The 14,084-nt window shown below is 41.7% G+C and overlaps 1 protein-coding gene across 1 annotated transcript; it reads left to right on the top strand.

Annotated features, from left to right (window-relative positions):
- The first annotated feature begins 4,608 nt into the window (after positions 1–4,608).
- Positions 4,609–7,183, top strand: LOC147890750 (uncharacterized). The gene is made up of 3 exons (XM_087389631.1): positions 4,609–5,918; positions 6,227–6,376; positions 6,782–7,183. Exons 1-3 carry the CDS (start codon positions 5,221–5,223, stop codon positions 6,996–6,998), a joined length of 1,065 nt encoding a protein of 354 aa, XP_087245757.1. The 5' UTR covers positions 4,609–5,220; the 3' UTR covers positions 6,999–7,183.
- Positions 7,184–14,084: the final 6,901 nt, after the last annotated feature.

The following is a 14,084-nucleotide window of genomic DNA, read 5'->3' as shown; positions in this document are numbered from 1 at the left end:
ATGAGCAGCTAGTATAAACCAGTAAGTGTGATTGATGACGTAGATGCACAAAATGGTAATGCTGCACAAAATTCACAGAGTGGACCTGTAGTGTCCTCTAGCAGTGGTTCACATACTTCGCCATGGATAGGTAGATTGAGATCAGGAGGATCTCCTCAAAGCAATGCAGATAGTGGTATGCAAGTATCAAAAAAAGGAAAAGAGAAAGTAGATCAGCCCATGTTTGATGTGAATGCAGGTCACTCTTATGTGGATGGTGAATCCAGTGGCTCAGAACAGAGCCTTGATGATGAGTTGGGTGTTCCTTCTACTGTTACACCTAGAGTAAGGAAGACAAGGGATGTTTTGAGAACACCTGGTAGTGAGCCTATTTTGCACAGGTCTACCAGAGTTAAGTATCCTATGGATAGGCTGACATGATGGATTTATAGCCATTCACTATGCCTATATGGTCAAAGTGATACATGAACTAGAACCCACTTCTTTTGAGCAAGCCATGGGAAAAGAAAAATGGGAGAAAGCCATGGATGAAGAAATGGATGCCTTGGAAGCAAATGCTACATGGGAATTGGTACCTTTGCCTAAAGACAAGAATGCAATTGGCTGCAAGTGGGTTTATAAGGTGAAGCACAATGCAGATGGTTCTGTGAACAGATACAAGGCAAGATTAGTTGTCAAGGGGTATGCACAGACATATGGCATTGATTATGAAGAAACATTAAGTCTGGTTGCAAGGATGGCAACCGTAAGAGTAGTCATTGCTATGGTTGCATCAAAGGGATGGTGTTTACATCAGATGGATGTAAAGAATGCCTTCTTGCATGGTGATTTGCAAGAAGAGGTCTATATGGAGCAGCCATCAAGTTATGTGCATGATGTTCATCCTGAGTTTGTTTGCAGGTTGAAGAAAGCCTTATATGGCTTGAAGCAAGCACCCAGAAAAGATAGGACAATATCTTATCACTATTGGCTTTCAGATTTCCAAGGCAGATTTCTCACTTTATGTGAGAAAAACAGAAAAAGACATTATGTTGCTTCTCATTTATGTTGATGATTTGATCATCACAGGTGATAGTGATGAAGATATCCTTCATGTGAAAATGCTATTGAAGTAGAAGTTTGAGATGAAGGATTTGGAAGAGCTACGTTACTTCTTGGGCATTGAGGTGATTAGATCCACAAGTGGGATATCGCTCTTGCAGAGGCAGTATGGATTGGACATGCTGTCCAAATATGGGATGACAGGCTGTAAGCCTATTTCAGTTCCTTTGGGGCAGAATGTGAAGTTGAGCATAGATGCAGGTGAGCTTCTGGAAGACCCTACTATGTATAGATGCATAGTAGGAAGTTTGATTTATATGACTATTACCAGGCCAGATTTGAGCTATGCTGTTGGGTTGGTAAGTGAGTTTATGCAGGCTCCAAGGAAATCGCATTTGGATGCGGCTAGACGCATACTGAGGTATGTGAAGTCCACATTGCAGTATGGACTATTTTTTGAGATTGGGATTCAGATACAGTTGCGTGGATACACTAATGCTGATTGGGTTGGTAGTATTTTTGATAGACGATCTACCAACGGATATGTGTTCTCTTTTGGGATTGATGCAGTCACTTGGAGTAGCAAGAAACAACCTACAGTTGCCTTGTCGAGCATAGAGGCTGAGTACAAGGGTGCAGCAATGGCTACATGTGAGGTAGCTTGGTTGTGTAAGCTACTTTATGATATGCATCAGTCTACAGTTGGGCCAGTTGTCATTTATTATGACAACATGAGCAGTATACACTTGGCAAATAACCCAGTCTAGTATCATGCTAGAACAAATCACATTGAGGTGCATTATCACTATGTGTGGGAGAAGGTTCTAGTAGGTTTTATTGATCTAGTTTATGTCAGCACAGAGGATCAGGTAGCTGACATATTCATGAAGGCATTGGGTGCAGAGAAGCTGCGCAAGTTCAGAGACCTGCCCGGTGTGCAGGAATTAGGATTGAGCTCAAGGGGGAGTGTTGAGATATTGAGCTCCACTCGTGATATGCCACAATGACCGATGTGCATTTATGTCACCGACTTGTTAGCTGCAGATGTGGTTGGTACACTGCCCATGATAATAGCTATGGATGATAGCTATCTTTATGTACTCTAGTTAGTGGCTCAGTTAGTATGCCACCTAGGTTAGCTGAGTTTGGTTTGAGACCCACATATAGGGTTCACCTATTCCTTTTGTACTTAGAGAGAGTTCTTTTGGCTTTCACAACAATGAAGAGGAAAACTATTTTCAGCCTCCACCTTTGTGTGTATTCCCCCATTGTGTATGTGAGAAAGCTGCAAGTGAGACTCCTTACTTCTCTCCCACTCTCTTCACACTGTATAAATACTTGAACATCATATTGAACCTCAAAGCTCCTGGAAACTCAAACAAAACATTATAGACTATAGTCATCTCTTTCATTCACTAGAATGTGTGGGATGCTTCTAGAGAGCACAATGCTCTTTAATGGTTTGCAACCCTTAAGAGGTCTATTCTAAGCAAGTGCCCCTCTTATGAGGTAATTTTAATAAAACCTTTGCATTAGAATACATACAACTAAAACTCTCTCTCTCTCTCTCTCTCTCTCTCTCTTCCTTAATTACCTATAGGATGGTACTATAGAATGGTACCAGCCCACAAGCATTCATGTTGCATTGTGTATGGTGACTTATGAATAAATATCTTATATATGAAGAAAAAGTATAAATGTCACATGAAAAACATTTAGAAATTGATGTCCTCTCTTGACATACCACTTTTCTTTCTCAATCTAGTACAATAGACTTTATAGTGTTTTACAACATTTGGGGTACCCTTTTGTTATTTTGTAATATTGAAGTTGGTTTGGGCCTTGGGGCAATATTCGAATATCTTATTTCTTTTTTAGAGGAAAGCGTGACCATGAACTTAAAATGTTGGTTATTGCAGATTTTTTGAGCTTGTGGGCACCCAAAGGACTTCCTCATAGAGAATATGATCTTACATGTGTGCTTGGGATGGCAATACACAAAAATGTCTTCAAGTACATTGCCTATAAGGTTAAATAGTTGGGTGCGTCATATGTCCTTGGACTTGTGTTCTCCCAAATGACTTCATCATACACAATATGATCTTACATTTGTGCTTCAATCAATGCACATTATGATAGGATGTAGAGTAGAGTAGGCAGGCAAGGAGGACCATTTATCTTTCAAGGAAGGGGGCTAGGCTATTTATGAAAGATGGGGTTGATTGAGTAACTTCTAATGGGGAGGTTGGGAGATGGATACTTGGTTGTTGGATGGTGCTTTGTGTGAGGTCAAGTAAATAATGAAGATAAGGCTATTGCCTTTATGGAGTGGGTGGGCTAGGATAACGATGGATTGATGAAGTGCCATGGTAAAGAGGGTGATGCATAAGCTTGATATTGGGTCAAGGATGTCCACTTGCATTTAGTTGTAATGGGGTAGGAAGCACAAGACTACTGGATGAAAAAAGAAGGCTAGATCCAAATGAGAAGATATGGTAGATGAGATAGGGAAGGGACAAGTTGGGGAGGCAAATGGTGATCTGCAATAGCATGGATCCATTTGATGAGATAGGGAAGGGACAAGTTGGGGAGTCAAATGGTGATCTTCAATAGGAGGGAACCATTTGATGAGAAAGGGAAGGGACAAGTTGGGGAGGCAAATGGTGATCTGCAATAGTAGGGAGCCATTTGATGGTGACCTTGGTACCCATGTTGCCTCCCTCACTAGGGAGTAGCCATGTAAAGAAAAGTGGAGGTTTTTTTTTAATTTGTGAACTTTAGGGTAGGATTCAAACACAAGCAGGCATTGCAGCAAGAAATGGTGTTCAAGGGTTGCTCTTTTTCACACACAGGTAGACATTGCAGCAGCTTCTATATGGGTGATTGGATCAACATGAGTTGGGGCCCTCGACCTTTCACAATTTTTTTACTTTCTCTACACTTTGGGCAGTGTTTTGATGCTGGACTCGAACAAATATAGCAGACGGGCAAGCACTTTTTGAATCTCAAATGGCTCCCACCATAGCAGCTTCTTACCCCTGTAGCGCACACGCATTGGCCTGCGTGTGAAACCTAGCTATGGTAGGGTTCTCATAATTTTTCAAGTTTAAGTGAGAAGTGACGTGAGTGACTGAGGTAGTTAACAAGAAGAGGGTGGAATGTTCTTTTTTTTTGTTCCTATTTCTTCAGACTCACCCACCCACGGTCCTATCTAGGGGCACATCCGCCCTAGACCGGTGGGCACAGCCTAGCGGGTACACAGCCATCGTCAACTCACGCACACACCACACACCCCCGACGACATGCTAGGACACGAGGCCGAGCTTGGAGGACTTGAACCCTCCGACGTGGGGATTGGAAGCCCAATGCCCGAACCACTAGCCCAAAGCCTTGGGGTCTAAAGGGTGGAATCTTGATGTAGAAAGTTAGAAGATGTGCTTGTCTGGTGGGTTTAGAAAAGGTTGAGGAGAACACGCAATGGAGGACGTGAATGAAGTAGGGACATGGATAGAAAGCTTAGATATATGTATAGATGTAGGTACGTTGATGGATGGATGATGTGAGGTAGCGCCGTAAACAACACGGCTACTCCAAAGTGCAGCATCGCTTCCGTCTTGCTTTCCTCCTCTTCTTCTTCTTCGCAGTCAAACGCACGAGTTCATTGCTTCCCCTCCAATCACACCTTCACCCTTTCCTCCAACTTAACATTTGCGCAATACTTCATGCACCTCATTATCGAAGGAGCGAACAAAACATCATCCCCAGAGCAATCCTGCAGCTCAACGCAGAATCGGTTTAGTCCGGCGAGTAGAATATCCATGGATATCAATCGTGTGTGTGGCCAGAATGAGAAATAGATTCGGTTTGGTTGATCCATGGTCGGGCGGGTAGAGTATCCGTGATCAATCGCAGCATGCGTGGCCAAGTAGTTACTCAGATGAGGATTAGAGATTGACTGGCGCCCGATTGAGGATCAATCTCAAGGGCAGAGAAGAGTGCCAACCTTAGCTTGGAACGAAGGCAGAGCCGGTCTGTGTCGCTGGGAGGATCAACGTCCTAAGTAAAGCGGCCCTTTGTGGTCAGAGGACAGGTTTTGTATAACGAAGGGAGTAGGAATCTCTATGGACAACAAAAGAAGTACGGTAGCTAGCTGAGAAGGGAGCGGCAGCTTTGCTCGACATGGGTAGCGAGGAGAGCGATGATGATCCTGTTTTCAACGAGTCTAGCTTTCTTGAGCTGCTGTGTATGCCAGAAGACGAAGAGCAGCTGGAGCCTCGCCATCATGCAGCTCCTTCGCTCACACACTCTAGTGACCATCAACGCCATCTCTATGACGATCAGCAGCTCGCCGCGCCAGATGCTCGATTGCCCACCGCATCGACGAGCTTTCTAAATCTTGGTCTCTTCATGGGAGGATGTCTATCACCCGAAGAGAGTGCAGCTGCAGGACGATGTGGCGCCAGCTCCAGAAATGTCTTCAAGAGTAAATATATGAGCCAGGATCCAGATGCTGGCCAACATCTGCTCGATTATCAAACCTTGACGGTTTCAGCGCAAAATAAACCCATAATTTCGGAAGCACGTTGCAATCCTACTGTTATGAATCCGCCCTCTCTGGTCGTGAAAGGAGGACCTGCACATCCCTTGAATACTATTGCTGCAACTAGTGCTCACCCTCCCGTTCCACTCATGGAGAAAGCACCCACTAGTAGCGATGGTTACCCAACGCAGAAGATGGCAACAGCTGTTCTGTCTGACCACAGCTCAGAAGACGTGAAAGAGGACGGTCCTTCGCATCCTGTTTTGTCCAGGGAAGTATCTTCCTGCTCCGACACCGTGGAGCTCCCAGATCACCATCCTGCTCGTGAATCTCCCTCGTACGACTCTGTCAGACTCTCTTCCTTCAGATTGTAAAAGTTCGAGCTTCGTTCTGTCCAGCATACTCGTAAAGCCTGCTAAGTGCCTATGTGCCTCGAGTTCTCGTAAAAGTTCTGTTTAATTCCTGTCAATCAATCTCGAATGGCACTCGCTGACGATGTTGGTCGCCTTTGGTTAGCATTTCCACACGAATGCGGAGTCGGGAGCTGGGCACCACATGCCTTTTGTGGTGCACACTGCACGGGGAGCTCGGCTCCATGGGACTGCGGGAACTCTAACGAAGCTCTTGTTTTCCGTGAACGTGCAGGGGAAAGCTGCTGTCTCGAGAGAAAAAGCAGAAGAAACTTCTGCAACCTAGGGTTGCCTTGCAAACCAGGAGTGAAACGGATATTCTGGACGACGGGTATAAGTGGAGGAAATACGGCCAAAAGGCTGTCAAAAACAACATCCACCCGAGGTAAGCAAGCAACTGTAGCTTCATCATCATCCTTCGCATCTTCTGTGCCTCTGCTGGATCATTATTTTTGCATCTTCATCAAGCACTCTACTTGCTAGCATCCCTCGGTTACAACAATTTCTTATAAATATTTGCGTTCGCATCTAATTATCATGAAAGTGCGTAGGTTTCCAGCTTTCTCTGCCCTCCTGTACAATCTAGGCAAGAAAAATGTGAATATTGCATTTGAGATCATGGTGTTTCCATTGAAGGAACACATTCATGAGATTTACACTCCTGGCATAGAGCTTCCGAAACGTTCTTTGGAATTTTCGATGTTATTATCCTAGCTAGCTAGCTACAACCTACAACACGATTCCACAGATATAGTTGCGCATTGATGCCATACACGACTTTTATTTGCAGAAGCTATTACCGGTGCACACACAACAACTGCAACGTGAAGAAGCGAGTGGAGCGGTGTGTTCAGGACCCGGGCCTTGTCATGACGACGTATCAGGGCGTGCACAACCATCATTGCGAAAGCGCCACGGAGCAGCTTGCCAGCTCTCCTCGCCTCGTGCATCTCTTTCCCATGCGACATCCAGGGCTCATGCAGAGCCCCTTCCAGCTTTATTCCTGAAAACCAAGCAAAAGTACGATATTGCTGAGTTTTCCGATATTGTTGCATCGTTAAAGTGACCACCTCGCACAAAACCTCTACAATCGGTCCGTTTGAGTAGATGGTTGTTTCACCATTCATTGACGAATTTGTTTGGACGATACAAAGGAAGTGCTATATAGCCCCGGTAATTGTTTCTAATTGGGCCCTCTCGCAAAAGGCTAAATTACAAGTCTCAATGAGCTGGCTTCCTATAACGATAACATCGAATGCTGGGTGAACTTAGTCAAATCCCTCCTAGCGGTGCCTAATCAATTGTTAGTAGGCAGTGTTTTTGGACTCTTTGCTTCGCTTGATCATTCTTAAATGTCATTAAGGCTATACGTGGTTCAACATACTCTCGTGAATGCATGCTTCGTTGGTTGCTTAAGTTCTACTTTGTGTGGAAATCTTCTTACTTTTTTATGCTCAATGGAAAGAGACCCTCTATGGTTGTGAGTGATCATGTGATTGAGTGTGTGAACATGTGTGTACTGAGTTAGGTGTGATTGATGATGTGTCAGTTAGTAGGGGTGAATGAGTGAATCTAGGAGTGTGGTGTGTGATTGAGAGATTCATGGAGATGATTGTGGATCTAGATGCTCACTATTGAGCTCACATATGATGTAATCTATGGATGTACCCAGTGTCTATATAATGACACTCTCTCAATGAATAAACAAGCTTCATTGTTCATCTTGTTGCCTCTATCACTCCAACATGTGGTATCAAAGCCACTCCAACCTCCATGAGCCTCTAAATCTTCCAAAACTACCATGTCATCATGTTCCGCATCTCTCTCCTTCTTCATGTTTTCTTCCACCTTCCTTCTCGATTTTCCTTAAGTTTGTTCTCCCAATCTAGGCGACCATTTCCCGAACCCTTTGAGTTGGAGATACCTTGTGTTGGGGCGAATCCCTAGCTAATAGGAATTAGGAAATAGTAGCTTCCTCTACCCATGCCAATACTATCTATAGTCTACGCCATTTCGTGAAATGCGACCTGCTGGAGCAGAATTTCTCTAATTTCTCTTAGGGGAGGCTAGGCGGCACTAAAAGCTATCTACAGCTCAAATCAAAAGGCAAACGCTCCAGTATTTGAGGCACAATGAAGAAAAAACTAGTCGACTTTTGAGCTTTTGTTTATGGCCAGTTGGCACGACATTTCACCTCTGCTCTCTGGTGGAAGTTCTCTGGTAATAGAGCTTCCTTTCCATGCTAAAAGCCCTCTGAAAGCCAATCCCAGTAGTGCAAATTTGATCCTCCAGTTCTTGACTATTCGATTTGGGGGTTTCTCTCAAATCTCCTTCATGGTTGAAGCATTGCAAGTGGTTAGATGCTCAAAAGTTTTAGTATTTTACTGTTTTTGCTTGGCATTGATGGGTGTTGGTCATACAAGTAGATAATTGAAGTATTTAATGCTCCAAAGTTGGTCGATCACTATGCAAATCATGACATATGCTTGGATGAAAGGTTATATTAGTCACAAGGATGCATCATTCATGATGTTTCAGACTAGTTCAGTGATGTATGCAATTGCAAATATGATCTTTTGAAATGGTATATTCCTCATGGTATTTACCACCCTCGTACAAGAGTAGACACTGCCCTTGTTGCGATGCAATGGACAAGCAAGTTTATGAGTCCAATACAATGGTGGCTTGGAAACGATGCCAAAAAAAGATTGCCACATCTTCAACTTATAATTTTTGTGTGTAGTCAATAAGGTTCTCTGCCTTGGGATGTCCCCCTTAAATGATTGTTAGTTTTATGTGTGAGTTCCTTGACCTATGGGGACTTCCTGTGCATATTCATGGTCTATCTCCCAATTGTAAACCAAGAGACCAAAGTCAGAGTGAGATCATGTTGGGGTGAGGATGCCCAAATGAGTACTACTAGAGTGAGTTCTGGTTGTGGATCATATGTGTTACCATTAGAGGTGGGCAAACCATGAAGTTTCCCATGGACTACTGCTAGGGTTGAGGTCATCAATTTGTGGGGGGGTATGAAGGACAAATTGATCTAATGGATCATACCAAGGTCTATGGTTGTGAGTGATCATGTGATTGAGTGTGTGAACATGTGTGTGTTGAGCTAGGTGTACTGATGATGTGTCAGCTAGTAGGTGTGAATAAGTGAATCTAGGAGTGTGGTATGTGATTGAGAGATTCATGGAGATGATTGTGGATCTAGATGCTCACTATTGAGCTCACATATGATGTGATCTATGGATGTACCCAGTCTCTATATAATGACACTCTCTCAATGAATAAACAAGCTTCATTGTTCATCTTGTTGCCTCTATCTTGTCACCATGCTACTCCAACATGTGGTATTAGAGCCACTCTGACCTCCATGAGCCTCTAAAGCTTCCAAAATTGCCATGTCATCATCTTCCCCATCTCTTTGCTTCTTCATGTTTTCTTCCACCTTCCTTCCTGATTTTCCTTAAGCTTGTTGTTCTCCCAGTTTAGGCGACCATTTCCTAAACACTTTGAGCTGGAGATACCTTGTGTTGGTGCAAATCCCGAGCTAATAGGAATTAGGAAATAGTAGCTTCCTCTGCCCGTGTCGATACTATCTATAGTCTGTGCCATTTCATGAAATGCGACCTGCTGGAGCCGAATTTCTCTAATTCCTCTCAGGGGAGGCTGGGCGACACCAAAATCTATCTACAGTTCAAATTTGAGGCAAATGCTCAAATATTTGAGGCACAGTGAAGAAAAAACCAGTCAACTTTTGAGCTTTTATCTATGGCAACCTGGCGTGACATTTTGCCTCTGCTCTCTGGTGGAAGTTCTCTAATAATAGAGCTTCCTTTCCATGCTAAAAGCCCTCTGAGAGCCAACTCTAGTAGTGCAAATTTGATCCTCCAGTTCTTGACTATTCAATTTGGGAGTTTCTCTCAAATCCCCTTCATGGCTGAAGCATTGCAAGTGGTTAGATGCTCAAAAGTTTCAGTATTTTACTATTTTTGCTTGGCATTGATGGGTGTTGGTCATACAAGTACATGGCTGAAGTATTTAATGCTCCAAAGTTGGTCGATCACTATGCAAATCATGACATATGCTTGGATGAGAGGTTATATTGGTCACAAGGATGCATCATTCATGATGTTTCAGACTAGTTTATTGATGTATGCAGCCCCTTTGCATTTCTATGGGGATGATCTGATGATTATGCTTATGCTTTCGGAGGATATGTCTTGGTTGAATCTATTCTTTAACTCTTGTTTGACTATCACTATGAAGTTCTTGAATTGCAAATATGATCTTTTGAAATGGTATATTCCTCATGGTATTTACCACCCTTGTACAAGAGTAGACACTGCCCTTGTTGCAATGCAATGGACAAGCAAGTTTATGAGTCTGATACAATGGTGGCTTGGAAACAACGCCAGAAAAAGATTTCCATCAAGGGAGGGAATTGACCCACATCTACAACTTAGAATTTTTTTGTGTGGTCAATAAGGTTCTCTGCCCTGGGATGTCCCCCTTAAATGATTGTTAGTTTTATGTGTGAGTTCCTTGACCTATGGGGACTTCCCATGCATATTCATGGTCTATCTCCCGATTGTAAAGCAAGAGACCAAAGTCAGAGTGAGATCATGTTGGGGTGAGGATGCCCAAATGAGTATACTGCTGATGCAACTAGAGTGAGTTCAAGTTGTGGATCATATGTGTTACCACTAGAGGTGGGCAAGCCATGAAATTTCCCATGGACTGCTAGGGTTGAGGTCATCAATTTGTGGGGGGTTATGAAGGACAAATTGATGTAATGGATCATACCAAGGTCTATGGTTGTGAGTTGAGTGAATCTAGGAGTGTGGTGTGTGATTGAGAGATTCATGGAGATGATTGTGGATCTAGATGCTCACTATTGAGCTCACATATGATGTAATCTATGGATGTACCCAGTGTCTATACAATGACACTCTCTCAATGAATAAACAAGCTTCATTGTTCATCTTGTTGCCTCTATCTTGTCACCATCCTACTCCAACAGTTAGTTGGTTGCTTAAGTTCTACTTTTTATCAAAGTTTATGGAAGTTTTTCTTAGTATTTTTCGTTTATGCTCAATGGAAAGACATCCTCTTTACCTTCTAGTATTTAAATAAATCACGAGGTGGAGATCTTTCCTCTTTTTGCATATGCCTGTTACTATAACATTTTGGAAGATGTTCGATTTACAAGTGGTAAACACCAAGACTTCTCAATATCTAGTTATCTTCTCTTTCTTTCAAAAATGCAATCTTCATTTGTATACTTCTCTTATTCAATTATTTTCTTTCTTTCTTCTACTCTCACATAGCATTAGTTTACAAATCTTAGAACATTATAAGAGATTGATCCTTTAATTTGACATGGTTTTTGATGAAGTTTATATTTTAAAACTTTGAAAAATGTGGATATTATTGTCAGTATTAGCATCAAAAGGAAAACATCAAAATTTGCATCATTATTACCATTGGTAATCAAAACTATTTGGCGAAAGCATCGGTAATCAAAACTATTTGGCGAAAGCATATTGATCAAAATCTGAATACTTTTTTTTTTCAAAATTTTATCAGCTAGATTAAGGCTTGGCCTTCCTAATCTTTCCATGATATATTCTGTATTACATTGTGTGGCCAGAGTATTTAACCAATAATCAATACACTAACAAAAAATAAGCAACAAACTAATAAACAACAAATAAACTAAAAAACTACCTAATAAGCAATAAACTTACAAACAATAGACAATAACAATAATCTTGAGAGAGGCCCAAGATGAATACGTACTTGGATTTAGGTGTTGAGGTGGATGCTTTCATTGTGTACAAAAGAAAAAAACACATCATTTTGTAAGAGGACCATGGGAAAAGGAGGGAAATGAGTGAAGCAAAGAACAACAAGATGCAACTATGCATGGGAACTTGGATTTCATTGCATTTGGAGTGTATGCTTTTACTTACTCCACGTACAACAGTGATGGATTGTTGGTAGGATAAGGCCAAATGCATGGCTCCATGCCTTGTAATGGGACAACACTTGCTGTGACTCTAGGCCACTACCAATCCACTATGCGACATCTTTTCCAATAGATTCTAATGCCCCTAGGGCCATGCACTAGGACATGTGTGGGTAAGAACACGAAAAAATACATGTCCAACCATGCAATTGATATTCGATGGGTAAGATAATTTACATGAGCCTTAGTGTGAGTAAGATTAAGGCCTATGCAATGTATCATATCCATTAGAGATAACACATAGGCTAGAATCACATCGATGACCATTTGTAATACTTATGGTAAGAAATAAGGGCATATGCATGCTCTATGCATCATGTCAACCATGCAAATGGATATGAAACTTTGCATAGGCATTAATGTGAGTAAGATTAAGACCTATGCAAACTATCATACCATTTAGAGACACACATATAGGCTAGAAGCACACCAATGCCTATTTTTTAACACTTATTTATGATGTGCGATAAGAAATAAGGAAATATGTATGCCTAACCATGCAACGATATCCAATAGCTATGATATTTTGTACATGCCTTAGCCCTATGCAAAGTATCATACCCATGCGAGATATGCATGCCCAACCATGCAAAGATATCCAATAGCTATGATACTTTGTACAGGCCTTAGACCTATGCAAAGTATCATACCCATGCTAGACACACGTAATCTAGAAGCACACCGATGCATATTTTTAACCTTAAAGGGTGCACTTCTAAGAAAACTTATATCACGAGCATTGGAGTGGTATTCTATAAATTCCTTAATTGAAATGTTTCCCCCAATAAAGCAATGCCACTTTACTAATAAACTAATGGACTATTTCCTAAAGTTGAATTAAAACACTTTTGGTTATTGTAATACTTTATTTTTTTTCCAAAAGTGAATCATTATACCCATAATGCAGGTGGTACACTAAAATTATGTGAGATGTACCCTCCTGAGTTTTTAACACACATGCATGATGCATAGTAAAAAATAAGAAAATATGCATGCCCAACCATGCAAATGATACCCAATGGATATGATACTTTGCAACAAAGATCTTAATGTATTGAGCAATATGAAGGCCTATGAAAAGTATTATACCCATCCAAGGAGCATCCAAGATAGGCACATAGCCTAGAAGAACATTGATGCCCCATTGATGCATACTTTTCAACACTTTTGCATGATGTTGTAAAAAATAAGAAATATGCAGGCCTGAAAATAATATTTGATGGATATGATACCTTAATCTTACTCACATTAAGGCCTATGAAAAGTATTATACCCATCTGAGACACACGCATAGGCCAAAAGTACACCAATGAATATTTTTAAACACTCATGCATGATCCATATTAAGACATGTGCAAAGTATCATGCCCATCCAAACCACACACATAGGCTAGAAGAACACCAATGCTTATCTTTTAACACTCATGCATGATGCACAACAAGACAAAGTAACTATAGACGTGCTTGATAGATGCACAAAATAGCTGTGGGGTTTAAAGTTCACTGTGCCTTTACCCCGGTTATGTACAATACTCAAACACATATATAAATGAATGAAAAAGAAGATTAGGGTGTTCTGCACCCACCAAAACTTGTGTGGCTCTCTATTTCTCTCTCTCCCTCTTCCGTTCTTGCTTCCGTTGAGAGCACTCTCAACTGGTATCAGAGCCCGGGTGATCTAGCTGAGCGTGTGTGAATGCTTGAAGCTCAGCAGCTCTGTGGGAGGAAGGAGAAATTCTGTGGGAAGCTTTGTGGGTGACTTTACTTGCATCCGAGTGTGTAGAGACCTTAGAGGAACTTTGGAAAAGTCATTTTGGTTTTGCGAAGTGGTTTTGAGAGCCTGTTAAGTGTTTTCATAGAAAAAGTCGTTTTTTGAGATTTTTCATGTTCCGTTTGATGACAGAGAATCCACATTGACTTGTAGAGGCAACTATTGCTTGCTTTTGGTGTCCACTTCACTTCAGGAGCTTGGAAACACCTTCATTCTTGAATCTGGGATCATTTCATTAGAATTCTGACTCACTGTATCAGTTTTTGCATTTTTCTCCTCAGGTGT

The sequence above is a fragment of the Dipteris shenzhenensis genome, chromosome 18, assembly GCF_047967505.1.
Source record: "Dipteris shenzhenensis isolate YYH24624 ecotype China chromosome 18, Dip_SZ_1.0, whole genome shotgun sequence".
NCBI classification, from domain to species: Eukaryota; Viridiplantae; Streptophyta; class Polypodiopsida; order Gleicheniales; family Dipteridaceae; genus Dipteris; species Dipteris shenzhenensis.
This window is presented reverse-complemented; position numbering and strand designations above follow the sequence as displayed.

What these genes read in the sequence shown, in the direction of transcription:
- LOC147890750 (XM_087389631.1), top strand. Translation starts at nt 5,221, where the DNA reads ATGGGTAGCGAGGAGAGCGATGATGATCCTGTTTTCAACGAGTCTAGC. An exon ending in CCTGCTCGTGAATCTCCCTC is followed by an intron (nt 5,919 to 6,226) that starts GTACGACTCTGT and finishes GTGAACGTGCAG; the next exon opens with GGGAAAGCTGCTGTCTCGAG. An exon ending in AAAAACAACATCCACCCGAG is followed by an intron (nt 6,377 to 6,781) that starts GTAAGCAAGCAA and finishes TTTTATTTGCAG; the next exon opens with AAGCTATTACCGGTGCACAC.